A 26,497-nucleotide genomic window follows, 5' to 3' on the forward strand; every position below is an offset into this window, starting at 1 on the left:
CTTGCCCCTTTCAGCAACCCACCAGCCCCAGGAATATGCTCTTGAGGCAAGCTCTCTGAGCATTTCTGAAGTGATAGACCATACAGCAGGCAGAGCCTCCTCTGCTGATCTCAGTGAGTGTGGCAGGTGGGAAAAAAAGCTTTAAGGCTTTCAAGGGAATAACCCTTGAATTAAGCTTGGTAGCTAATTATACCAGCCCTTGATGCAAAGGAGACAAGGCCGGCAGAAAAGAAAACTAGCTGGAAGAAGGAGGCAAGTCTGCAAAGAGCCGTCCATGCTTACTGGTGGGTTTTATTAGGTTGGTGAGGGAATATAATTAACTATATTTTATTCCCCTACAGACGTGTGTGTGTGTGTGTGTGTGTGTGTGTGTGTGTGTGTGTGTGTGTGTGTTAGCAGACAGAAAGGATCAGCTTACCACTTGCATTTAAGAGCAGGAGGCTGAGCAGAGTTTAAATCCCATCTCCTGTGGTTTAATTGAAAGCATAGGAATTAGCCGCTGGGCTGATCTCTCACTATGTTGCCCCAAATGTCAAATAAACAGGCTACAGACTGAAATTTAAGTTTAAAGCTTGCAGGTTACTCACAGTCCAGCATTCGTCCTTAGAAACAACAGCAGTAAAAATAAATGCAGGTAAAATACTTGTGTTTACAGCAATAACACCTTCAGGTATGAGCCTAATACTGGAGCAAGTGGGAAGACGTCTGTCTCCATTGCTGATACTTCATTGTTTTTTTTCTTTCCTCCCAGGACAGGAAGGGGAAATGATATCACACAGAGCCTTTTCTGCCAATTACCTTCCTATGGTCTGAGTCTGCCTATCAGCAACGCAGCTCTGTGGTCACAACCCGTTCACATGCTAACTACCGGTAGCAAGAAAATGGATTGTTAGATTTGACTGCTTATCTTCCCACACTTACAATCCAGCAAGGCTAAGATGGCAACCCACGCAAGTCCCTACTGCATGCTTGGGTTCACATGTTTGCTATCATTCTTTTTTTGGCCAGGAGACCCCGTGGCTCAGATTGTTGAAGACTCAATTGATGGGACCGAACTGAAGGACCTCATTGTAACACCCTCTGGCTGTGGGGAGCAGAACATGATCACCATGACGCCATCGGTTATTGCCACCCACTACCTCGACACCACAGGGCAGTGGGAGAAGCTTGGGGTGGATCGCCGCTCTGATGCAATCAATCAGATCATGCAAGGTAAGACAATCGAGTGTCTCCAGAGCTGTTCTTCCTCCAGCTCATGCAAAGGTCTGTCCATGGCTTATTGAGTTGTTCATCCATAGAAACACTGAGTTCAGGACCCTCCTAGATCAAGAGTGCCACAGAACTTACAACAGGTTTCAGGCAGCCTCTCCCCATATGAACTGCCCCAGACACTGTAATAATCATGTGAGGCCCTTCTTCATGTGCCTCCTTCGCATGAGGTCCGGAGGGCAGCAACATGAGAACAGGCCTTTTCTGCAGTGGCTCCCCATTTGTGGAATGCTCTCCGCAGGGAGGTTTATCTGGTGCCTTAATTATACATCTTTAGGTGCCAGGCAAAAACGTTCCTCTTCAACCAGGTCTTGGGCTTGGACTGATTCATATTCTACAGCCTTTGAAATATGTTTGTGGGAAGGAGGGTTATTGTTCTGTTTTGTTTTGTTTTTGTTGTAACTATTTATTTTGTGCTTTTATCCTGTATTTTTATCTTGTGAGCTACCCCGAGATCTTCAGATGAAGGGCTTAATAATAAATAAATAAATAAATAAATAAATAATCAGTGTTTTTTTCTTTAAAAAAGTTTAGGGATACTCTCATTTTGACTCAAGAAAACCACCATTTTATAGTTCAAATTGGGGAAAATAAATACAGCAAATGGACAAAAGTACAAAAAATATGCATTACCTCATATTACAGCTCACAGTAACTTCCCCTTTGGCATGAGGTTGTGTGCACGAACATCTTCCCGATTCCTCTGCTAGATTCCAACCCCTACTTCACACATTAAACGCTTGCTTTCGTCTGAGACTCAGGAAACACTGTGACAGGAAATGAGGCCGCCATCAGGGGTAGCAACAGAACTGACGATTCACCGTGCTAGAGAAGAAACTAAATTTTTTAGTTTCTTCTCCCGTTAGATTCACAAAATGTTTAGGGGTACGCACCCCCCCCCTTGAAAAAAGCACTGATAATAATATTCTATTGAAGAATGGGTACCCTCTGGTAATGGTTTCTGAGAAATTTCTAAAGGCTACTTGAGTTGCCTCCATACCCATTTACAAGGTTAGGAATTTCCATCTCCCTTTTTTCTCATCTGGAGAATCCTAAGATAACAAGAAGGAAACTGCCCATTTCTCAACTGCCTATGCCTCATAGTGGCGGTGCCTATTCTGCTCTGTGTTAAGGTCCTGATGGGGCAAAGTAACCCTGTTCCTCAACTGGTGTTCTGCTGAAGCTACAAAGAGACCAGAAGCAAAAGCTGAAAAGGACCCAAGGAAAAAGGCATATGCAAAGGAAGAGCAGATGAGGCAGTGCAGCAATTAAATAAAAGGGGGATAGAGCAAAGTTTCTTTCTGTGCAGGGCGAGTGCCAGTTGCCCGTCTGGATGCATTTGTCTAAGCCAGAGGTCGACAACCTAAGGCCTGGGGGCCAGATACGGCCCATGGGGGTGGTTTAAGCGTCCCCCGAGCCACCCCTGAACCTGCCGCCTGCTCGGCAAGTCCCTGTGTGCTGCGCTAAACCAGTGCAGCGTGGCTCGGGGACTCACTTCTGCGGCGCTGGCGGGCAGAGGCGTCCTTCCCATAGGGGCTAGTGGCTCGTTGCGCCAGGGCGCCGGCCTCTCAGGGGCGCCCCAGCATTGGCGAGGCACAATGAGCCACAAAGCCCTATGGCTCCTTCTTCGCCGCCTCTCCCTTGGCCGTGGGAATCCCCTGCCTGCCGAGCCGCTGTCACCCGAGGGAGCGGCGGTGGTGGGATCGGGAGCGGCGGCGGTGGGATCGGGAGCGGCTCCCGAGGGGCCTCCTCCATGTCACCAGTAATGGCTGGCCCACCCCATCACTCTCGGGGCACAGTCGGCAGCGTGCCAACCGCCTCCTGCTCCTTGGGCCGCTGGGCAGCAGCGAGAGCGCCGGCAGCGGGCTGTAGTCAGGCAGCCCTCCGCCCCAGGCAAAATTTTGGGAAAGGGAGGGGGCGCCGGAGGGACCTTTGCGCCACAGCATTGGATGTGCTTAAGACGGCCCTGCTGGCGGGGCTTCCTATCGGCTGCAGCCCATAGGAAGCTACAGACGCCTCCCCTATGCTGGAAATTGTGTCTACACATGCGCACGCACACGCAGACACCTCCTCTGCGCCAGAAGGCGCCCACAATCTGGCCTGTGGAGAGATCTCCGGGGGAGTAAAGCGGCCCAGGCTGCTTAAGCCTTGCCGACCCCTGGTCTAAGCTGCTGGAGCAGCATTTCAGAGTTCTGTTTCTCTTCCTTCCTTTCTAGGTTATACCCAGCAGATGACGTACAGGAAAAAAGACGACTCCTATGCTGCCTTTAAAGACCGCGAAAGTAGCACTTGGTAAAGGCAGTACTCATTTGGCAGTATATAACACTGATGGGTTTTCCAAATGTTGATTGCAGCCTGATGACATGGACAAAGTCCTTCAGCAATGTGGCCAATAATGTTGTTGTTGTTTAGTCGTTTAGTCGTGTCTGACTCTTCGTGACCCCACGGACCATAGCACGCCAGGCACTCCTGTCTTCCACTGCCAGTAATATGTCTCCTCAATTGTTGCCCCTCTTGGCTTATTAAAACTTCCCAATTGGATATGACCTGGTGGATCGAGGGAGCAGGCCCTCCAATTGTTCCTATTTTCCAGGGACAGTCCAGATTTACAGAAGGCGCCCCAGTTTCTGATTTGATCTGGAATGTCCTAATTTTCCTTAGGATGTCCCTATTTTCACTGGAGAAATGTTGGAGGTTATGGAGTTAGGCAACTATGCAACCTTGAGAAGACATCTGGGCAGCCCTGTATAGGAAAGTTATTTTTATGTTTAATGCCTTCTTATGTTTTTATGTATGTTGGCAGCTGCCCATAGTTGCTGGGGCATCCGAGTCAGGTGGGCGGGGTATTAATAATAATAATTCAATAATAATAAATACTAGAATAAAGGTAAAGGTAAAGGGACCCCTGACCGTTAAGTCCAGTCGCTGATGACTCTGGGGTTGTGGCACTCATCTCGCTTTACTGGCCAAGGGAGCCGACGTTCATCTGCAGACAGCTTCTGGGTCATGTGGCCAGCATGACTAAGCCGCTTCTGGCAAACCAGAGCAGCGCACGGATACGCCGTTTACCTTCCCGCCATTTATCTACTTGAACTTTGACGTGCTTTCGAACTGCTAGGTTGGCAGGAGCTGGGACCCAGCCAGCAACAGGAGCTCACCCCGTCACGGGGATTCAAACCGCCGACCTTCTGATCGGCAAACCCTAGGCTCAGTGGTTTAACCACAGCGCCACATGGGTCCCTAAATAATAGAATAGGATGTCCCTATTTTCATTGGAGAAATGTTGGAGGGAAAGTGACTGTAAAGGGTGTGGTGAAAAAAGTGCAAGTATTCTTAAATGAAACTGATTATCTCCCCCATTACAATTTGGATTCAGGCCTAGTTGTGGGTCTCTTATCAGGCTTGGTTGCCCTGATGAGTGACGTTTATTGGGAGAAGGGCAGAGAGGGTGTAACCCTATTCTTATTAATTTATCTCTCAGCATCTTTTGAAACCATTGACAGGGTATCCTTCTGAGCTGACTTAGTGAAATGCGTATTGGAGAGACTGTTCTACAATGGTTCTGATCTCTTCTCCATGGTCAATTTCAGAGAACAGCATTGGGTGTTTGTCTTTTGGCCCCTTGGCAGTTGTGCTGTGGGTTGCTGTAGGGTACTGTCTTGTACCCAATGCTGCTATTATACTAATTATAATTATTAACATCAGCATCATTCTCATTATTTATTTATTAGTTTCTTGATGTCTAAAAGGTGCCCAAGCAACTTACATCTAAAAATATAAATTCATTAAACCTGTAAAAATTAATATAAAACATAATTTTTCTCATACCAACGAATACAATTCATTCACACACTACAGCCAGAAGAATATTTAACAGCACATTTGACAACAGACAAAACCAGCTCAGTCCATAAAAGGCCTGGGGGGGGGGAGTAAGCTTTTACCTGATGCCAAAAAGATGTTCCACAGATGAGGAGCCACCACTGAGAAAGCCCTCTGTCATTATCCTCTGAGCCTCCCGTAGAAGAAGGACCCAGAGAAGGGTCTCAGGTGAATTTCCAAGGGATGATTACACTGGGAGAGAGGAAACAGATAGTGTAGCTGGAATTTAAGTGGGGTTACATGATATGTTGATGTAGATTAGAACCTGGCAACTGGCAAACAGCCATAATTTGCACTTAACTGAAGTTTCTGAACCATTTTCAAAGATGGCCCCCATGTAAAGCACATTGCAATGCTCCAGTAGTTCAGCCGCCAGTTTAACATGTATGTGAAGCTGCTGGGAGATTAGGAAATCAGAACGCAGATCATACCCAGCTCTATTTCTCTGTAACATTTGAATCAGGAAAGGCCATGTAAGTCTCGGACAGCTGCCTGGATACAATGGTAGGTTGGGTGAGGGCCAACAAACTGGCAATGAATCTTGGGTAGATGGAAGTGCTGTGGGTGGGTTGTTTGAGGGGCCAGATAACAGGTCCATTGTCTATCTCACAGTGGCTAGGTGTGCCTTTATCAGCTTCAGGCTTGTAAGATAGAGGCAGCCATTTCTGGACTGGGATAACTTGATCACTGTTGTCCATGTGCTGGTAACCTTTAACATATACATAACTTCAGTGCAGGACAGTGCTTCATGCATCTGATAAAGTACATTGTAATTCAAAAACATGTCCCCATAATTAATTTGTTAGCCTTTAGGGTGCCCAACATGTTACTCCTGTTTAATGGTGGAGCTGATGCATTGTATTCTCTGCAGGCTAACAGCTTATGTCATAAAAATCTTTGCCATGGCTTCAGGAATAGTATCTTCCATTAACAACGATAACCTCTGTAGAAGTGTGAAGTGGCTGATTCTGGAGAAGCAGAAACCAGATGGAATTTTCCATGAAGATGCTCCTACGATCCATGGAGAAATGCAGGCATGCTTTCTTTCTTCTACTTGACTTGAATAGAATCATAGAACTGTAAAGTTGAAAGGGCTCCCATGGGTCATCTAGGCCAACCCCCTACAATGCAGGAATCTCAACTAAAGCATCTGTGACAGTTGACCATCCAACCTCTGCTTCAAAGCCTCCAGTGAAGGAGGATTACCTTTATTGGCAAGAAAGTGAGGTTGCGATGGACAAGAGGCCATTATAATCACAATCACATGGGGCAGCAGGACCACCAAGAAGGCCCCCTCTGCCAGTCCTACAATCCAAGCTCCAGGTAGGGAGCTAATACCTGGTTTATGTTGATCTATCTATCCTCATTGCTTAGATACATAATCTGTGTTTGTGCACAGAGAGATGGTGGTATGCTTTCTTTCTGCTGCTAGTCCTTTCTGATAACAATACATATCCATGTATTTTCTGGTTCCTAATAGACTGTATTGCAGGCAGGTGGTCCCTCAAGCCTTTTGTCTGATGACCGTTTCCTGCAGGCCAGGTTCTTTATAGAGGCATTCAAAAAGAGGACATGGTGGTGAGACACACCCCTACCTACTGCTGCCGCTACGTTACTTTTCTGTAGTATACTTTTCTGTCGTTGTGCAAACCACAAAGGCAAATGGCTTCCCAGGGGATATGCAATCTGCAAAAGATGGGGGAAAGGGGAAGACATATATGTCTTTTGAAATCCTTTGGGCTCTTAATTTTCTAAGCTTGTCAGATTTCTGATATGTTCAGGCTTGCTTCCCCTGCCTCCACACCACCCCCAACTGCCTGTACTTCTGAGCTATGTTCTTGGTGGGAGATCTGTTTGTGTGAACCAAACACATTCAATTGTTCTTGCCCACCCCTCTCTGCTTCCTTCCAGGGAGGTTATAAGGGCGCTGAACCAGAAGTGTCATTAACAGCTTTTGTCCTGATTGCATTGCTGGAGTCCAAAGACATCTGCAAGGATCACGTCAATGTAAGTACCTGTAGACCCATAACAGTCCCTTTTGCACATCCCTCTGAGTTTTGGCTGGCAGGGAGAGGAGAGAGATCTCTATTGTTAACTGCTGCTGTTTGTGTGTTATTTTATGTAATTGTTATTTAAAGGGTTTTTTTCGTTTAACTTTTGTAGGCAGCCTTGAGTTTTTCCATTTCTTTGGGAGTAAGAACGGTGGGAAGATAGATTTGTAAATAAGATTCTGGCTGGAATCAGCTGCAGCATTCTATGAGGATCTGATGCCAGCTTGTAGAAGTGACTGTTTGCCCCTGCTCTGCTCTGCTTTTATATTTATAAATAACACAGATTTTAGAATGGCTCCCTGAATCTCATTTGCTTTCTCAACCAAAGGAGACTGGGCTCAGTTGTGCTGCCCCTGGATCTTCTCATTGCGAAGAAGAGCAGGAGGACATTGCATTATGTTTGCATGAAATGCATAATGTCTGCAGTTGTTCTCCCAAACACTCCTACAGTGTATATTTTGTCCTTTTTATCCAGATTCTAGAGAGCAGCATCAGCAAAGCTTCTGAGTATTTATTAAAACAATATGGGACGTTGCAAAGACCTTACACCGTGGCCCTCACGGCTTATGCTTTAGCCCTGGCAGGAAGGCTCAATGATGACAGAGTACTCATGGCAGCATCAAGAGGTACATTCGTGGCAGCACACTCAATGCAAGAAAAAACATGGTCAGGTTTTGAAGATCAGCTGCTTATGTAAGGAGCAGCTTGGAAGACTTCTAGGAAGAAGGACAGTGGTAGCAGCCAGGCCAAAAGCAGCCTGTAAGCCAGGCATCCTCAAACTTCGGCCCTCCAGATGTTTTGGACTACAATTCCCATCATCCCTGACCACTGGTCCTGTTAGCTAGGGATCATGGGAGTTGTAGGCCAAAACATCTGGAGGGCCGCAGTTTGGGGATGCCTGCTGTAAGCGGCTGCCCTGTGTGAACTGGCAATGCTCTCCAGAGTACCAAGGGAGTACATCCTGACTCCATGCACCCTTCCCTCTCCCTCCTGGCTGCCTTGTTCCTTCTGCTGTTGGGGAGAAATGGAAAGTCTGCAGAGCAGCATGAGAAGGAAAGGGACCCATGGTGGTTGTGGGTGCCAAACGAAGCCAAATACAACAGTGGAGGGGAAAGGGATTTTTTGCATTTGCTTTACTTGCTGGAAGGGGATGCTTGAGCAGGCGAGGGGCAGAAGCAATGTTTGAGTCCCAGACTCTACGTTTATGGAATCAGTGTGTGAAGCCTGAAAGAGAATGGCTGAAATGTTGCGTGGATGAGCCCCAGGGCTGTCTTTTAATTGTTGCTGGCTTCTTCCTTTAAACAAGGGGGGGGGGTCTAGGTGACACTCGGGATCCCTTCAAATTCTACCATTCTATGACAAACGGATGTTTTGTTTCTTGCACTGGTTTTCAAAATTCTGTGACTCGTTAATCCTCTTCTATAGCTGTTGTAAATTTGTTCATAAACATACCATAGCATCACAGCAGCTTGGCTAATGGCTGGGGGAGGGAGAATGCTTGCAGGCAAGTGAGAGGTGACAGACAGTTTTTAATTTATAATGTATTATGTAGTACATTGATCATCTCTTAATGGAAACTGGTGGGAATTGGGTGGATCCTTAGGACATTGAGCTCATTTGCCCACCAGGATCTATTTAATGAGGATCTGTTTCATTGCTTATATATAGGTAAGAATCGCTGGGAGGAATATAATGCTCGCACCCACAACATCGAAGGCACATCCTATGCTCTGCTGGCCTTGCTGAAAATGAGGAAGTTTGATGCTGTTGGTCCCATAGTCAAATGGCTGACAGAGCAGAAGTCTTATGGAGGGACGTATGGACAAACCCAGGTGTTTGTTTGCTTTATTCTCCTTCTTCTTAAAAACTGAACTGTAGCCTGCATTTGCACCTAGTTTTGAGTGAAGTGATCAGCCTGTGTCTCTCGGCTATACCACTTTAGATTGCTGGTGGGGTGACCTCCATACAAAACAATTCCCTATACTTTGAAAACTACAGTGGTACCTCGGTTTGTGACTACCTCGGGGAGCGACCGCTTTGGTTTCCGACCACTGCAGACCCGGAAGTGTTTACACCCGGGTTCCACGGCACTCGGATGCGCAGAAGCGCTCTTTGGGCACTTCGCGCACATGCAGAAGCATGCCTTGGGGAGCGACCAACTTGGGGAGCAACCGTCTCCCCGGAACCAATTGTGGTCGCAAACTGAGTTACCACTGTTCTACTTCTACCATAGCCTTTCCATTTAGCATGTTAATATCTCAAATGGGGGGGGCTCTACTTATAGCCATGTACCCCCATACCCGCCCCAATCTGTAGACTCAGATGGTGCTACAGTCCAGGCACTGGTTAATCACTTCGGGGAAAAGTAAGTGTGGCTGACGGCCGAATTACATGTTCAACTGCAGCTACTTTCCATGTTTGATTTTGTTGCTTCCTACGTATCCTAATGTAGATTTTGCTCTAGGAAGGCTTAGTTTGATCAGAATTGAGTATACATTTCCAGAGGTAACGCTGAATACATTCGTCTGGTAAAGGAGCCACCATAGCCTCTAGAAGGCCATGGAAATTTTTGTCTCAGGCTTTTTAGACTCGTCTGCCCCTGTGCTATATGAAACCAAGAGCGCATTGGTTGCCAGAGGTGATCCCCCCCCCTGCTCTCCTACCCCACTACTTAGGATAGGATGCTTTACAGCAGAGGAGGGGCAGGGGGTAAGACGATGCTTCCTCCCTATCCCCTTTATCGTAGAACTATTCACATGTTTTGATCAGCAGGGCAAATAATAGCTTACAGGGGGAGATTTTTATCTGAAAAGTGGTGCAGTTAAGGAATGGTTCCAAACTGAATCAGGGCCTCTCATAACGGATATTAATAACTTTGTAGGAGATCCTGTTCACAGACCTCCTGTGTCATATGTCTAATCTGCCCTCACCCACAGGCTTAAATATGTGGATATTTAAAGTATCAGGTGTATGCCTTGATGGCATGCATGTTCCACATGCTTACTGCAAGAAGCAGCAGCATGACATTGGTGTGCATGCATTAAATACACCTGCTGCCTAAACCCGGAGCTGCTCTGAGTGTGCTCCAGTTTCTCCACTGCCCTGCTGCCTCCCTTATCTTGGTCGCAGGGGCAATGGCAGAGGTCTTGTGAAATCTCGGCAACATCTCATCGGAAGCCGCCAAAGCTGCTACTGCTTCTCTGCTGCCAGTGGAGATGGCAGGGCAGGTGAGGTGCCCATGGCATAGCTGCCAAGTACCCTGTTTTCCCCGGGAAATCCTCGTATTTTCTTACCATTTCCCACAGGTGTCCTGAATGGCAAAATACCCCATATTCCCCCGGATTATGGAGCTCCTGCCGGCGGCCATGTTCTTCTGGTGCTGCGCCGGCACCGGAAGTTGCTTCTAAGCACTTCTGGACATCCGTAGAAGCGACTTCTGATGCCGCTGTGCCTATTTCCAAAATGTCCGCAGCGCCAGAAGTCGTTTTTATGCACTTCCGGACATGCATAGAAGCGCCTTCCGATGCTGCTGTACCCATTTCCAAAATGTCCGCAGCGCCAGAAGTCGCTTTTATGCACTTCCGGACATGCATAGAAGCGCCTTCCGATGCTGCTGTACCCATTTCCAAAATGTCTGCAGCGCCAGAAGTCGCTTCTACGCATGTCCGGAAGTGCGTAGAAGCGACTTCCGGTGCCGTGGCGCTGCTGATCCCAGATTTTTCAATCCAGAACTTGGCACCTATGGCCCATGGGGCACCACCTCTTGGGGTTCCGCTGCCTGAGGTGGCTGCCTCATCCCAACTCATGGTCGGGCCGGCGCTGACTGCAAGCTGAACTCAATGAACTCCATCTTCTTCCTCCTGTTTCAGGCAACCGTCATGGTATTCCAAGCTCTTGCCCAGTATGAGATCGACATCCCTACCCATAAGGAGATAAAGATGGCAGTTTCTATTAAACTGCCAGAACGTCGAGAGATGATTACTTTCCCTATTGACTACGACAACGCACTCTTAGTACGATCAGCAGAGGTACAGCTTTCCTTTGAACGAATGATATTTTACTTATTATTTCCCCCTCTGGAAATAATGATTTATTACTCTGTGGCTAGATTTTGAACTTGGCTTGTTGCAAGAGAGCTGAGGGGAGGAGTGCAACCCAACAAAAAATGTCAATGAAACACAAACGCAATGATATAAAACTCCAGGGTAGGCTGAAAATACTTTCTACAATGTCATGTTGAAGTGCCCTCAACACCATAACTGACTTAATGCCAGCTTTAAAAAATGGACACCCACCGCTAAATATGTCATGGAATTCTACTCAGTATTGATCCAGAGCAGATTCCAATGTATAGTTAGCAGAGTAAAAAACACATTGCAGGATTCCCAAAAAATAGACCAGAGGCAATTGTATTTCATCCAGCAGAGCTTTACTGCTACTGAAGGCAAATGCGCACAATGGTAAGAAATCCAATACATTCAGCATTGGCACTGCTCATAAGAAATCCAGTTGCAGCAGACTTAAGTTAAACTTACAATAATAAGACTAAACCTTAACACTATATACAGAACACCACACCAGAAGGAGAGATAGGAAGAGAAAGTGGAACCCAGGCTCCTTCTGGCCTCTTACCGGTATTATAGTCAGCATGACCTTGACTGAGATAACAGAACCATTTTAAACCAGCTGTACTGAGCTTCTCTGAAGGAATAATCCAAACATCACGAAACTTCTGCTTGTTTCTTCCACACAGAGAAGCTTCCAGAACCCTCTTGAATTAATTGGAATAAGAAAGATCTCTACACATCAGATAAATACTTTCTGTACTAAGAAATGCAAACTGACAAAATAATGCTTTGGTATGCCGCCTTGCAGTGTTTAGCCATTGGTGAATGGTGAATTTTTTTTATGAGGACTTTACAATCACAAAAAGATGTGGGGGACTCCCTGGTCCTGAATGGGGCAACTGTGCCCTTGAAGGAGCAGGTGCGAAGCCTGGGAGTCTTTTTGGACTCACAGCTGTCCATGGAGGTACAGGTCAATTGTGTGTCCAGGGCAGCTGTCTACCAGCTCCATCCGAGACCCTACCTGCCTGCAGACTGTCTCACCAGAGTGGTGCATGCTCTAGTTATCTCCCGCTTGGACTACTGCAATGCGCTCTACGTGGGACTACCTTTGAAGGTGACCTAGAAACTACAACTAATCCAGAATGCGGCAGCTAAACTGGTGACTGGGAGTGGCTCCCGAGAGCATATCACATCGGTCCTGAAAGACCTACACTGGCTCCCAGTACATTTCCAAGCACAATTCAAAGTGTTGGTGCTGACCTTTAAAGCCCTAAATGGTCTCGGCCCAGTATACCTAAGGAGCGTCTTCACCCCCATTGTTCAGCCCGGACACTGAGGTCCAGCTCTGAGGGCCTTCTGGTGGTTCCCTCACTGCGAGAAGCCAAGTTACAGGGAACCAGGCAGAGGGCCTTCTCGGTAGTGGCGCCCACCCTCTGGAATGCCTTCCCATCAGGTATCAAGGAAATAAACAACTATCTGACTTTTAGAAGGCATCTGAAGGCAGCCCTGTTTAGGGAAATTTTTAATGTTTGAAGTTTTATTCTGTTTTTAATGTTCTGTTGGGAGCTGCCCAGAGTGGCTTGGGAAACCTAGCCAGGTGGGCAGGGTATAAATAATATATTATTATTATTATTATTATTATTATTATTATTAGGATTTGTCATTTGTTTGCTTGCATCATAGTGTTATATCTCACGTCTACTACAACTTAATCAAACAGTAATAACAATCAATAAAATTGAATCTATCAAGAGAAAATCAAACCAAAGGCACACTGACTTTTTTCAGACCAAGCTCAATAAAGATTTCATTGTGAAAGCATCCGGTCAAGGAAAAGCAATTATGACCATTGTGACGGTGTATAATGCAAAGCTACAGGAGAGCGCAGAGCTGTGCAAGAGTTTTTCTCTGCAAGTTTCTGTTGAAAATCTCCAGCTGAGTAAGTATGAATGGTGGGCTTAGGTTTGCTAGAGCTAAGGTATTTTCGTCCGTTCCCCCCAATAAAATATTTGAGGGGGACAGCCCCTCCCCCCCCAGTTTCTGGGCATTGCCATTCAAATGGTGTGCATGCACCATGTCTTGTGATCGATTATGTGGGCTGGGAATTTAGATGAGGGAAGTTGTTGGACTCCCATGTCTCATCAGTCGCAGACAGCATGGCCAGGGCTCAGGGGCGAAGGGTTGTGGTCCAACAACATCTGGAATGCCACACGTCCCCACACCTGGTTTAAACATGGGCATGGCATCCTTCAGGAAGGGGCCTGTCGGTGGGCAGGCCAGCAATGGCAGGTATGGATGAATCCCTTCTTCATAAATGGACAACCCAGCCTGTTAGCTCTTCTTCAAAACACCTAAGATTGACACTGCACGGAATTTTACAAAGTGACAAATTCTTTTCTCTTTCCCCCAATTTCAGGCAGGCAGTCAAAGGGAGCCAAGGGCGCAGTCAGGATCAAAATCTGTACCAGGTGAGCATTGGGGACTGTCAGGTTGGTGTGCCCCCCCCGGACTCTGCTCCAGCAGCTAATTATTCCAGATTTATTAGTCAATTACAAACGTTCCGGCGGAGCGAAGTTCCATCAGTCCTCCCTACATGATCCAGCTGCTGAAACTGGGCCCCTCCTCTTCTGTCCCCAACATGGAAGCCCCCACCTTCTCTTTCCCCCCTTCTGGTGTTTTTCAGCTAGCCTTGTTAATCTACGAGTTTTGGGCGATTCTACTCCCCCTATTTCTTCTTCTTCTTCTTCTTCTTCTTCTTCTTCTTCTTCTTCTTCTTCTTCTTCTTCTTCTTCTTCTTCCTCTTCCTCTTCCTCTTCCTCTTCTTCTTCTTCTTCTTCTTCTTCTTCTTCTTCTTCCTCCATTAAGTCAGTATCACAGCTTTCAAACTGCATTCCTTCACTCTGGGTCTCCCTTTCCTTTTCTCTGTGTCCAGATATCAAATTACTGCTGCTCTCTGCTTCTTCCCCCTCCCCTCGGAATTTCTCTTTGCTTATCTCTTCTCCCTCTGTGTCTGCATCTTTTGCTTCCTGTCAGACGACTGGCTGTTCTGACAGGGACTTTCAATATAGACATATGTTATCATCACTGAACATTCATAGGAACAACCAGCAGAAACCTCAAAGGTGGCTTAGCATGAAAATTGCTTACTCAGCTTTGTCTGAACACTTCAGGGGTTGGAGATATTTTGACCTTTAAAGTCTCCCTCTGGGCCACTGCACTACGAACCTCACTCTAGAAATCTACTTCCAAGTGGACTTCCTTCAGAGATGTAAACGAACACGCACACTGGTATGGGAGGAGGTGTTCTTTCAATTATATGTGTGCCCTTTCTTCTTCTTTTTTGAAAAAAGGTGGACAGCTTGTCAGATGTGTAGTGAATGAGGGGTGAGGAGTGAGGATTTGGCTCGTTCTTATGTAGCTGGAAGAGCCTTCCTTGTGAGGCACACCTTGCTTTTACAATACAGTGGTACCTCGGTTTTTGAACGTCTACGTTGACGAACATTTTGGTTTTTGAACGGCATAAATCCGGAAGTAAATGGTTCGGTTTTCGAACATGCCTCGGAAGTCGAACATGCCATGCGGCTTCTGTATTGAGTTTTCCATATTGATTTTTCCATATTAAAGCTTCCGTGTTGAGTTTTCGAACGTTTCAGAACTCAAAGGGACTTCTGGAACGGATTACGTTTGAAAACCGAGGTACCACTGTATTTTCATTTAGACAGGAGGTAAAGGCACACCTCTTTGCCCAGACTTTTGGACAGGGGTTAAGTTCATGGTAATGGTATATTTCACTTCTGCTGCCTGTATTCAGTTTTAAACTGTTAGGATGCTGACTGATTTATTGTTTGGGAGGTTGTGGGAAGCTGCCATTACAAGTCCTTTCAAAGTGCTGTGCATTAACCAAGTTGATCACATTGTACTTCCCTTCATCCTTTCTGGTTCTCACTGTTCAAACCTAAAAGCCTGAGAATTGGCTTCTTACAATAACATTAATATGGGAAACTGATAGAACTGAAGCGAAATCTATTTTTAAACTATGAAATTCATTCCGGTGTCATTTTTCCTCTTGTCACTGATTCTAGGTATCTTGGTAAAGTTGATGCCACAATGTCAATCATTGATGTCTCCATGCTTACTGGTTTTGCACCTGACACTGAAGATCTCAAAAGGGTAAGTGATGCTGAAACCAACTGCTCAAGTTGTTCTGTGAGGATATTGCCCTGGAAAATTCACTACAGTCAGTGAAAAACTGTAAATAGATATCCAGAGAGAATGGAATAGGATTTATCATCTATGCGCCACCAGTTCTCCTGCTATGAAACAGCAGCTTACTAGGCTAGATGCAACAGAGGATGCCTGTTTCCTACCAGTTCCTTGAAGACAGGGGTCTGTGTAAATGTGACCCTGGCCAAAATCGGCAGCTTTTTATTATCTGTTATTCTTTATGATTTGTATTAGTGTCCTTGTACAGTTCAGGCTGGATACTTATTAGAGCAGGCATCCCCAAACTTCGGCCCTCCAGATGTTTTGGACTACAATTCCCATCATCCCTGACCACTGGTCCTATTAGCTAGGGATCATGGGAGTTGTAGGCCAAAATATCTGGAGGGCCGCAGTTTGGGGATGCCTGGATTAGAGGTTACTTTAGCAGGAGTTATCCTCAGACTGAGGCTCAAATGGGAGCTGCAGCTCTGCCTCTGTACCTAGCTCTTAACTTTGCTGAGAGCAGTTCCTTCATTTAAATTGGCACAGTTAAATTAGCAGCCTTGGGCTGCAAGAGATCAAGGGAAAATGGCTCAAGGTTGGGCAAAAGCTCCCTGAGGGATGTTGGGAACCTTATCAATCACAGATACAGGAACTTCCTTATTGCCCCTGCCTTGGCAAGCATGACTGTGGAATTTCCCCGACAAAGTTCTCTAGCTGTGTGAAAATTCATTCTGCCTATCTGAAGCCTGGCACCTCCAAATTTCCTCTAGATGAAATGCGCTACCCCTGAGGGGTTGCATGCTTGGGTTAACTCCACCCCTTTGTGCCAATGATGTCAATTGTTCTTTCTGTGTTCAGCTTTCTGAAGGAGTCGACAGATACATCTCCAAGTTTGACATCAACGACGCCATGTCTGATAGAGGGAACCTCATCATCTATCTGGACAAGGTAAAGACTTGTGGGAGAGGTTCTAGGAATAACTGGCATAGCTGAGAGTAACCATTTAAAGGCTGGCATCCGAAGACTTGTTTTCTCTTTTGTTTTCCCATCCTAGGTTTCTCACACGGAGGAGGAATGTTTGCAATTTAAAGCTTACAAGTATTTTGAAGTAGGTCTCATTCAGCCAGGAACTGTCAAGGTGTACAGCTATTATAATCTAGGTAATGGCTACTGTAGTGTAAAATGGGCTTGCCGATCAGAAGGTCGGTGGTTCAAATATGCACGATGGGCTGAGCTCCCATTGCTCTGTCCTAGCTCCTGCCAACCTAGCAGTTCAAAAGCATACCAGTGCAAGTAGATAAATAGGTACCGCTGCGTCGGGAAGGTAAACGGCGTTTCCTTGCGCTCTGGTTTTCATCACGGTGTTTCGTTGCGCCAGAAGCGGTTTAGTCCTGCTGGCCACGTGACCCGGAAAGATGTCTGTGGACAAACGCCGGCTCCCTCAGCCTTAAAGCAAGATGAGCGCCGCAACCCCATAGTCGCCTTTGACTGGACTTAACCATCCAGGAGTCCTTTACTTCTTTTTAATGTAAAATGTACCCTTTACATGAAGGATAGTCTGAAACTACTCTTGGCTTTGTTGAACTGAAGGACATAAAACACAAGCTGGATTCCCTGAACATGACATGCAGCTCTTCCAGTGGTCTCAGCATAGTAGAGCCCAGCCAAATAGGAGTAAGGATTCTAAGAACAAAAGCCAAATGACAAGAGAGCAGAGGCCCACAAGTAGCACTCAGCTCAGCAACATCCAGCCCTAGGACATCCCTTTTCTAAGCAGCCATATATAATTTCCTTCCAAGGGCAGTAAACAAAACCAGCATGGCCTGGCTCCTGGTTTCCTCTGCTCTAGCACTAACCCACCCAAGGTGCACGCAAGAAAGGCAGAATACATTCATTCATTCATTCATTTCTCCAAACCTTTATTAGGCATTACAGATAAAGACCATCTTAAAAGATCCACATACACCGTTATCTATCTATCTACTGTTGTCTGTCTGTCTGTCTGTCTGTCTGTCTGTCTGTCTGTCTGTCTGTCTATCCAAACCTTTATTAGGCGTTACAGATATAGACCATCTTAAAAGATCCATATACACCGTTATCTATCTATCTACTGTTATCTGTCTTTCTGTCTTTCTGTCTTTCTGTCTTTCTGTCTTTCTGTCTTTCTGTCTTTCTGTCTTTCTGTCTTTCTGTCTGTCTGTCTGTCTATCCAAACCTTTATTAGGCATTACAGATATAGACCATCTTAAAAGATCCATATACAATCCATCTATCTATCCACACATCACACACACACACACACACACAGAGAGAGAGAGAGAGAGAGAGAGAAGCAACAATATAAGATATAAAGTAACAAAAAAATTCATTGGAGTGTCTTCCCACTAAACCTTGTCATTCACCACTCTTAAGAGATACTATTGACAGAAGCTCAGCCACCCTTGCAGTTACTTCCAGGTTAATATCAGACAGGTAGAATCTGATATTTTCATTGTGCCATGATGTGAAAACTACCAAAAAAGGGGGATAACACGTGTTTACACTGGACAGTAGAAAAGAAGCCCTCTTGATGGGTTTCCCTGCATTAAGTCAGGGTGATGTGTCGCTTGGGAGAAATGGGTCACCCACTCCTGCTCTGTGCATTTCCTAAGCCAGGGGTGTCAAACTCAAATTCATCGGGGGCCGCATCAGCAGTTTGGTCACCCTCAAAGGGCCGGTTGTATCTGTAGGACTATGTGTCCACTCTTTATTATCATAAATTATTGTCACTGCATTCAATTATTACTGTTTTTTGTAATAATGTAAGTAATAACTAGCTCTGAAAGCAGAAACATAGTCAGAATAATGGCAAGTAGATATTCAAATGTACAATTATTGTACAATTTATTGAAAAATGATTTTTGGTAACTGCACTGGGTGGTGGAGGCTCGCTAGGGTTTCATGCAGGACCTTTGCAGAGCTACTAGTACTTGGAGATGCTGGGGTCCTTCTGCATGCAGGACAGATGTTCGGCCAGTGAGCCACCACCCTTCACCAAAGGGACTGGCTGAGGTTGACTCACTGGAGCTGCTCTCCTGGTTCCAGGGTTTAAGGGCCAGAAGTATAAAGCAGCATCCTATGTTTCTGAGGAGAGGGAGAGGGAGAGGGAGAGGGAGAGGGAGAGGGAGGGGAGGGGGGAGGGAGGAAGGAAGGAAGAAAAGAGGGAGTGGGAGGGAGAGAGGAAGGAAGGAAAGGGGAGAGAAAGAAGAGTAGGAAATAAGGAAGGGAATAAAGAAGGAAAGAAAAAGAAAGAGAGAGAGAAGACGGAAAGGGAGAAAGAAAGAAGGAAGGAAGCAGAGGGAAAGAAAGAATAAGAATGAGGGAGAGGAAGAAAGATGGGAAGGACGGAAGGAAGTAAGGAAGTAAGGAAGAAAGAAAGAAAGAAAAGAGGGAGCAGGAGGGAGAGAGGAAGGAAAGAGGTGAGAGAAAGAAGAGTAGGAAAGAAGGAATAAAGAAGGAAAGAAAAAGAAAGAGGGAGAGAAGACAGAGATAAAGAAGGAAGGAAGGAGAGGGAAAGAAAGAATAAGAACGAGAGAGAGGAAGAAAGAAAGGGAAGGGGGGGTCGCCGCCTTGATTCAGGGCCAGAAAAGAGCGCGAAGGGACCCCCCCCCCCGGCCCCAGCTGTTTGTCGGCGCTTTGTCGGCGCGGCGCTTCAGCAGCAAGGTCCCGCTGCTGGGTCCTGCTGCCTGGGGCGCTTGGCGGGCCACATGACGAGGTCTGGCGGGCCGGATTTGGCCCCCGGGCCTTGTGTTTGACACCCATGTCCTAAGCCTTTCCTTTTGGAATCAAACCCCCACAAGGGAATTAAATCGGTGAGCCGCACAGGCGTGTCATTGGGGAAGCAAGGACCTCTCTTTTCATTCCTCCTTTCAGATGAGCAATGCACCAAGTTCTACCATCCCTCCAAAGATAGTGGCCTCCTCGATAAGATATGCCATGGCGAAGTTTGCCGGTGTGCAGAAGGTAAGGCAGGCTGTGAAGCAGAGATGCTGATTCCAGTCACCCAAACACAGCTTTGGGGATGTGGGGAAGGTTGGTCAGCATGGAAACAAAGGTCCTGTAGACATTTGTGGTTTCTGAATTACAGGAATTAATCTAGGGTGTATCTATGATCCCATAGCGAGGGATGGGGTTGCTATTAAAAGAACCAGGTCTTTGCAAGATTTGGCAAAATCACTGATGGGTTTGGACTTGGTTGACGCTTCAGTAGTTTGATGAAGGGCCTTCTTGGAGGCTGCTTCCGGACGTTGGAACTCCCTCCTTGGAGAAGCTACTACTGACTACTTTTAAAGAAAGAAATGTGAAATAGAGGGGAGAGGGAAGGCTGTTTGTAGTCTGAGGTGGAGAAGAGGGCATTGTCTGTGGTAGTGCCTAAGTTGTGGAATTCCCTCCCTGCAGAGATATGTCTGGCTCCTTCACTGTATAGCTTTTATTGTATGCCAAAGAGACATTTCTCTACCCTGATCTTTGATACCTAAGATGCATTTTTAGGACCCATTCCATTCTCCTGACTGTAAATTGTTTTAACTGATTTTAATATTGTAGTTGAATGTCATCATTCAGATCCCCCCCCCCGAGGGTTCTTGGTGATGGAAGCTGGGAACAGAATGGAGTCTGATTTTCAGAATTGGACTGGTGTTTGAGAGAGAGAGAAATAGAGAGTTTCCCAACTTTTGGTGCAATCCTAAATTGGACCAAGGGGAGTTTGTCCACCACAAATTGATTGCACTTCTTCCAGTTCCTTTTCAGCATATTCTTAATTAATGCTCCATTTATAACTACTAATATTTTTCTATTAAAATGCCAATTGCTGGATAAACTAAATTCTCTCTATAAGTTCTTAAAATCTCCTGAGTAGGCTCATGGGTAAGCAAAGAGGGTTGTAATGTAAATAAATGCTGCTTGAATCCAGAAATATTTGGAGATTTGGCAGACACAAAGATCAGTCTCTATCGCATCTATCCCAGAAACAATGAGGGACTTTCAGGTACAACTTGCATGTCTTCATTTTGTCTCTCTCCTCTTCTCCCAAAGACAACTGCTTCTTGCAGAAAGATGCAGACAACCCTGTTGATGTTCATGCACGAATGGAAGCAGCCTGCAAGCCAGGAGTGGATTATGGTAACTGAAGTTTAGATTCCTGAGCCCTGTAAATTCAGGAGTGGATGTGTTTTAATGTTAATGACCACCAACACCTTAGCAACCCTTGGGGGGTGTCTGCCTTGCATTTTCTCATGGTTGGATGCTTCCCTCCACATGGTCAGTTGCTACAATGCATAAAACAGGCGCATGGTGGCATGTTTTGTGAACACCGTATTATAGTTTGTTGGTGCATGTAGAGCAGGGGTAGGCAACCTAAGGCCCGTGGGCCGGATGCGGCCCAATCGCCTTCTCAATCCGGCCCACGGATGGTCTGGGAATCAGCGTGTTTTTACATGAGTAGAATGTGTCCTTTTATTTAAAATGCATCTCTGGGTTATTTGTGGGGCCTGCCTGGTGTTGTTACATGAGTAGAATGTGTGCTTTTATTTAAAATGCACCTCTGGGTTATTTGTGGGGCATAGAAATTAGTTCATTTTCCCCCCAAAAATATAATCCGGCCCACCACATGGTCTGAGGGACAGTGGACCGGCCCACAGCTGAAAAAGGTTGCTGACCCCTGATGTGGAGTCTCCAATCTATTACAAAGAACTTATGTATTCTAGAATTAGACCTGAACCAATGAAGGGGCTCTGTATAGACAGGGGCTAAAATGCAAACAGATTTCCTGTCTCTCCAGAAATGTTAGCAGCACTGTTGATGAGGTGCCACTGATGGGAGCTTAGACCTTCATGAAAAACACAATACAATACAATGCAATGCACACGAAAGCTCATACCAAAATAAAATCTTAGTTGGTCTTTAAGGTGCTGCTGGAAGGAATTTTTTAATTTTGTTTCGACTACGTCAGACCAACACGGCTACCTACCTGTAACTTAAACAATACAAGCTGAATGACTTGTTAATGCTTTTATGTGGAAAACATGCAACCATCAATTAATGACTTTTCTCTGTCTTTGTTTTGAAGTGTACAAAACCAAGCTGAGTCATATAGAAGAAGAAAATGATTATAACAACTACTTCATGGAAGTTCTGGAAATCATTAAAGCAGGTAAGAATTTCCCTCCTGAAGAAAAACATGCCTTGGGTACAAAAGCAGGGACTGTTTATAAAAATATTTATTGATTTAAACACTCACTTTCGGCCAGTGATATTCAGTCTGTGTTGTTATGGGTCCCTAAGGTTCCTCAGAAACTTCCCTGAAAGGCAGCATTCCTTGCACTATCAATCTTTTCAAACCACGGTAGGTTTACTCAGGATGTACGTACTGGAACATTTCCCAGAATTCTCCACATTTCACAAGCGAACATGGAAATGGTTTTCTGTAGCTAGAATCTCTGGAAACCAGGGGTCTAGCATACTAAGAACCATTCTTTGTGACACACATTATGAACATGGTGGATAAAAATAAAATAAAATAATTTTATTTAAATTGGATTTAAAATCTTTCTAAAGATAGTTTTCTATTTAAGTTACATTATAGTCCAAAGGCTATTCATCAGTAAATAAGGATTTGTTTTAAGTTTTTCATGTGTGCTAAAACTCAGTCTGTTCTTTTTATATAATCATTTAACAAACACATCATTTAACAAACATGGACACATATGCTATAATGTTATTGTTTTAGTTAAATAAATTGTTTAAATTTTTATTACGGAAATGATTATTTTTCTCCTTCCAATAAAGTGCAGCAGAAAAGATGTCCAAATATAAAAAGATAACTTGTGAGGTTTAATAATAATTTCATAATTATCTGTCTATGTATTTCAAATAGTATAACCAAATCAGTAATTTTTTATATAACTATAAAAACTACTCTGAAAATTTATTATTCCAAAAACGAAATCTTCATCTGGTTGTAAATATTAAGATTATTCCAGCAACAATGTTTTTCTGTAAAAAATAAAAATAAAAATAAATCAAGTCTCACAGACTAGTGATTTAAATCGATTTGATTTAAATCAAATCCACCCTGATTATGAATAACAAACCTTTTTTCTGATAATGAGTAATGATTACCCTTAGGGTTGCCATAGGGTTGTCAAAAAGTGAAAATCCGGACACAGAAGTTGTTGAGCAAAAATGACACTGCAGACATGGGTGTCTGTCAATTTCTACCCATAAGGCAACCCCTGATCTGCCCATATGCTAAATGTGGATGGAAGCATATTTCTGCGTATGTTCCTTGCTGGATGAAGAACTGAGTTTGCAAAGAGATCCAATCCAGAATCTGCCCATTAACAGATTGTTCAGCTTGTTTTTTGTTTTAGCTATTTATTTTGTGCATTTATCCTGCATTTTTAACTTGTGAACCGCCCTGAGATCTTCATATGAAGGGTGGCATATAAATCCAGTGGCATATAAATCTAATAAATAAAAATAGAATAAATTTAAAACACTTCTGTCTCACCCTTCACTGCAAAATGCAATCCCATAGGGCGTAACAATTAAATGTAAAAGTAATAAATTAAATGTAAAAGTAATAAATATATATTAAAAAACACAGCAGAAAATTGAAGCAGATAAAATTGCAACCAAATAATAATGCAAAGCAGTCCAATCTGACAATAAACTCCAACAAAAACCCAAGTGAATAACTAGGTTTTTACTTGATATACAAAGCTGAACAGCATCGGTACCAGTTGTATCTTGGGGTGAAGGAGGTCCAAAGTTGGGACATCGCCACTTAGAAACCTCCCCCATACATTACTGCAAATCATTTTGACATTGAAATGGAACTCTACCACAAGACCTTATATATGTATATTTATAAGCCAAACTTAATATTCAAATAGGATTTTGGCTCGGATCACAATAGGGGCTTGTTCACACTTATCTTTCCTCCACTTTCCCCAGACACAGTCCATGCTTTAAAGCTCTGTGTCAGAACACTTCCCAGCCCCTCCAGATCTTTCCCCTTGAAAACCCACTCTTTAAAGCTCAATTGGACCAAACAGCAATCCTTGGAAAACCCAAACTGATGTTTAATCCAGTTGAGCACCAAAGAGCATGTTTTTGCAGGGAAAGCTCAGGGGCAAAAAGAAAACACTCAGACACGGAGCATTTAAGCGCAGACATGTGCCTGTTTCGTCTGATTCCTAGGGAGTGATGCAAACCCAGAAGCCAAGCCCCGCATGTTTATCAGCCACAAGAGATGCAATGAATCTCTGAATCTGGTGGTGAACAAGGACTATCTAATCTGGAGCCTCAACAGTGACCTGTGGCAAACCAAAACTGAGTATGTATTTCATTTATTTAACATATCCTCTGCTTCCTCCACCATCAAGTCCATGGAGTGCCTATAGTGTGGGGTTCCCCAAACTAAGGCCCGGGGGCCGGATGCGGCCTAGTCGCCTTCTAAATCTGCCCCACGGACGGTCCGGGAATCAGCATGTTTTTACATGAGTAGAATGTGTCCTTTTATTTAAAATGCATCTTTGGGTTATTCGTGGGGCATAGGAATTCGTTCATATTTTTTTCCAAAATATAGTCCAGCCCCCCACAAGGTCTGAGGGACAGTGGACCGGCCCCCTGTTGAAAAAGTTTGCTGACCCCTGCTATAGGGAAACAATTCCTTCAGTCCCACTTATTATAAACATGTTTATAAACATTTGTGCTTCTTTGATTTTTAACTTTCTGGTGGAACTTCATGCCACTATAACTCAGAGTTCATCATTGTGACCCTTTCCCACTGCCACCGATTCCCTTAGAAAGCTTTCAGAACCTCCTGTCAGCTTCATATAGTCAGCATAGGAGTGAGATTGATACCAAGACATTCTCGGCAACTGATCCATGGGACAAGACCTATTAGCGATTAGACCTGACACCCCATCAAGTCTGTGCAGATTCTGTTCTTGCATCTAAAGAGTTAACTCCAACTTTAACTGCTGGCTTGCTCCTGTCACCTGTGTGCAGATACCAGCTGATAGCTGGTGTCTGGATTCATCCACTACACTCAGGTCAACCAGTTTACCTGTGGAGTACTGATTCAAATCTCCCCTTCTCCCCTTTCCAGTTTCAACTACATGATTAGCAAGCATACCTGGATTGAGAACTGGCCAAATGATGACGAATGCCAGGATGAAGAATTCCACGACCTGTGCAATGTCTTAACGGAATTTTCTAACACACTGATTACTTTCGGTTGTAACACTTAATGATGGAGAGGCCAACTGGAGCAACTGGAGCCCAGGAGATGGGTTTGAGTCCGTGTTTAAAGGACACCTTCCCTTCTGAAGTTCATCTTCTTTTGTTTTTCGCTCAATTTCTCCTTAAAAGAGAGGGAGGGAGGGTTATACATACACAAAATAAAGAATTGCTTTCTTGTCATGTTAATTCTTGGCTAATCACCTTATGTTTCTAATGCTCTTTCGGTTTTTATTCATTTAATTTTATTCATTTAAAGCACACCATCAGTGTGCATGAATGGGAACACAGGTCTAATAACTTGACACAGGGAAATAACAGAGACAGGGGAGGCAGAGGTAGATAGTCAAATGTAATTGCAAATTTCTGGTGGTTGCTTTAAAAAAACATTAAGCAATGAAGTTGACAGATGCATTGTAGTATAGATGATCTCTACACTGGACCTGTTAAGTTCAATAACTTTTTGTCTGATCTGTTGGGCAGCTACAGCAAACATAGAAACCTTACAGGCATCATATTTTTATCTATAAATTAATACCCTGTTGTTTAAAGGAAACTCACTGAAGAATCTCTTTCAAAAGCCTTTCGAAATCTCTTTCAAAAGTATACAGGAAGTATACAGGATGCAATGTAATACATAATCAACAATATCCTCCATCTCCCCCCCGATTACAAATGTAGCTTGTAGGAAAGTGCCCATTTGTTTTCAGGGATAAACTTAAAACTGAGCTAGAATGGATGGAGCACTTGCAAGGAAATGCTGGGGGAAGAGAGAATTGAATGGAGCAGGTAAGCAGCGGCGGAGCAAGCCAATTGGGCGCCTGGGGTGACGGGCATGCCCTGTGCCCAGGGGCAGGGCCAACCACCCATGGGGTGGGGCGAGCTGGGGCAGGACGTTCCGCAGGGCCTTTGAGGAGTCTGCCTGCCTCCTCCCACTCAGCCACCCTACAGCTGAGGGGGAGGTGGTGGGCAGACCATTTGGGGCAGCATGGAGCCTGTGGGCGCCCAAGCCACCATGTCACTCCCAGGAGAGATGGGTGGCTCGGGCGCACTGCAGGCCCCTTCCTCCATCCCTGCATGTAAGCTCCTTAGTACCGTAGTTGTGGAAAAGAGCAATTGTACATATGCTTAGATCCAAGAGACCTCAACAAAGCAATCAAAAGAGAGCCCTCGAGTTCATTGGAGTTCTGCCTCGCTGGCAAACCTCTCTGCCTTGCAGTGGGACTAGAGAGGCTGCAGTTTTAAGAGACAGATTAGGGATGCTGTTGGATTACCACCCACCTAGCTGCACAGCAGGACCCCTGACTGAGTTGGCCAAGGCAGTCTTGTGTGTGATGTTGGAGGCACCCTGGACAATAAATCTGAATTATTTCAACATCTGTGCTGAAGCTGCTGTTGGACCAACTCGGGATTTCATGGCCTCCATGGCAGTATGACATACTGTACTCCAAGAAATTGAGAGGTGGGGAGGGCTGTCCCCCAGCATGACCCTGACAGCAACCCTGTGTGCTGTAGGGCAATCCATTGGGCCACAAACACAGATGACAAAGTACAGCCATAGGAAAGATGCAAAAAAGAAGAAGAGTTGCACAGACAGGTATTGTTCGTGATACGTTTTGAAAAATGCTCCTTTATGAAAGGAACATTTCATGCCGCAACTCACCAAAGTAGCCCATCCTCTTCATAGCACTGGGTTAGCAGACAGTAGTTGGAACATTTTGTTTCACTTCCTCACAG

The 26,497-nt window shown here is 44.9% G+C and overlaps 1 protein-coding gene across 1 annotated transcript in view; it reads left to right on the plus strand.

Annotated features, from left to right (window-relative positions):
* The window catches only part of LOC118097624 (A.superbus venom factor 1-like), a 68,538-nt gene extending 43,578 nt beyond the window's left edge, over positions 1 to 24,960 (plus strand). Inside the window, exons 24-40 of the mRNA XM_060269009.1 lie at positions 1,009 to 1,212; positions 3,486 to 3,561; positions 6,023 to 6,185; positions 7,063 to 7,158; positions 7,678 to 7,828; positions 8,871 to 9,034; positions 11,072 to 11,230; positions 13,058 to 13,208; positions 13,686 to 13,737; positions 15,352 to 15,439; positions 16,334 to 16,423; positions 16,530 to 16,635; positions 19,388 to 19,477; positions 20,549 to 20,635; positions 21,582 to 21,665; positions 23,717 to 23,852; positions 24,630 to 24,960. Of these exons, the coding sequence (XP_060124992.1) occupies positions 1,009 to 1,212; positions 3,486 to 3,561; positions 6,023 to 6,185; positions 7,063 to 7,158; positions 7,678 to 7,828; positions 8,871 to 9,034; positions 11,072 to 11,230; positions 13,058 to 13,208; positions 13,686 to 13,737; positions 15,352 to 15,439; positions 16,334 to 16,423; positions 16,530 to 16,635; positions 19,388 to 19,477; positions 20,549 to 20,635; positions 21,582 to 21,665; positions 23,717 to 23,852; positions 24,630 to 24,771 (2,039 nt within the window). The 3' untranslated portion in view covers positions 24,772 to 24,960. The remainder of the gene's footprint in view (positions 1 to 1,008; positions 1,213 to 3,485; positions 3,562 to 6,022; positions 6,186 to 7,062; positions 7,159 to 7,677; positions 7,829 to 8,870; positions 9,035 to 11,071; positions 11,231 to 13,057; positions 13,209 to 13,685; positions 13,738 to 15,351; positions 15,440 to 16,333; positions 16,424 to 16,529; positions 16,636 to 19,387; positions 19,478 to 20,548; positions 20,636 to 21,581; positions 21,666 to 23,716; positions 23,853 to 24,629) is intronic.
* The last annotated feature ends 1,537 nt before the right edge of the window (positions 24,961 to 26,497 follow it).

Source organism: Zootoca vivipara, chromosome 16 (assembly GCF_963506605.1).
Source record: "Zootoca vivipara chromosome 16, rZooViv1.1, whole genome shotgun sequence".
NCBI classification, from domain to species: Eukaryota; Metazoa; Chordata; class Lepidosauria; order Squamata; family Lacertidae; genus Zootoca; species Zootoca vivipara.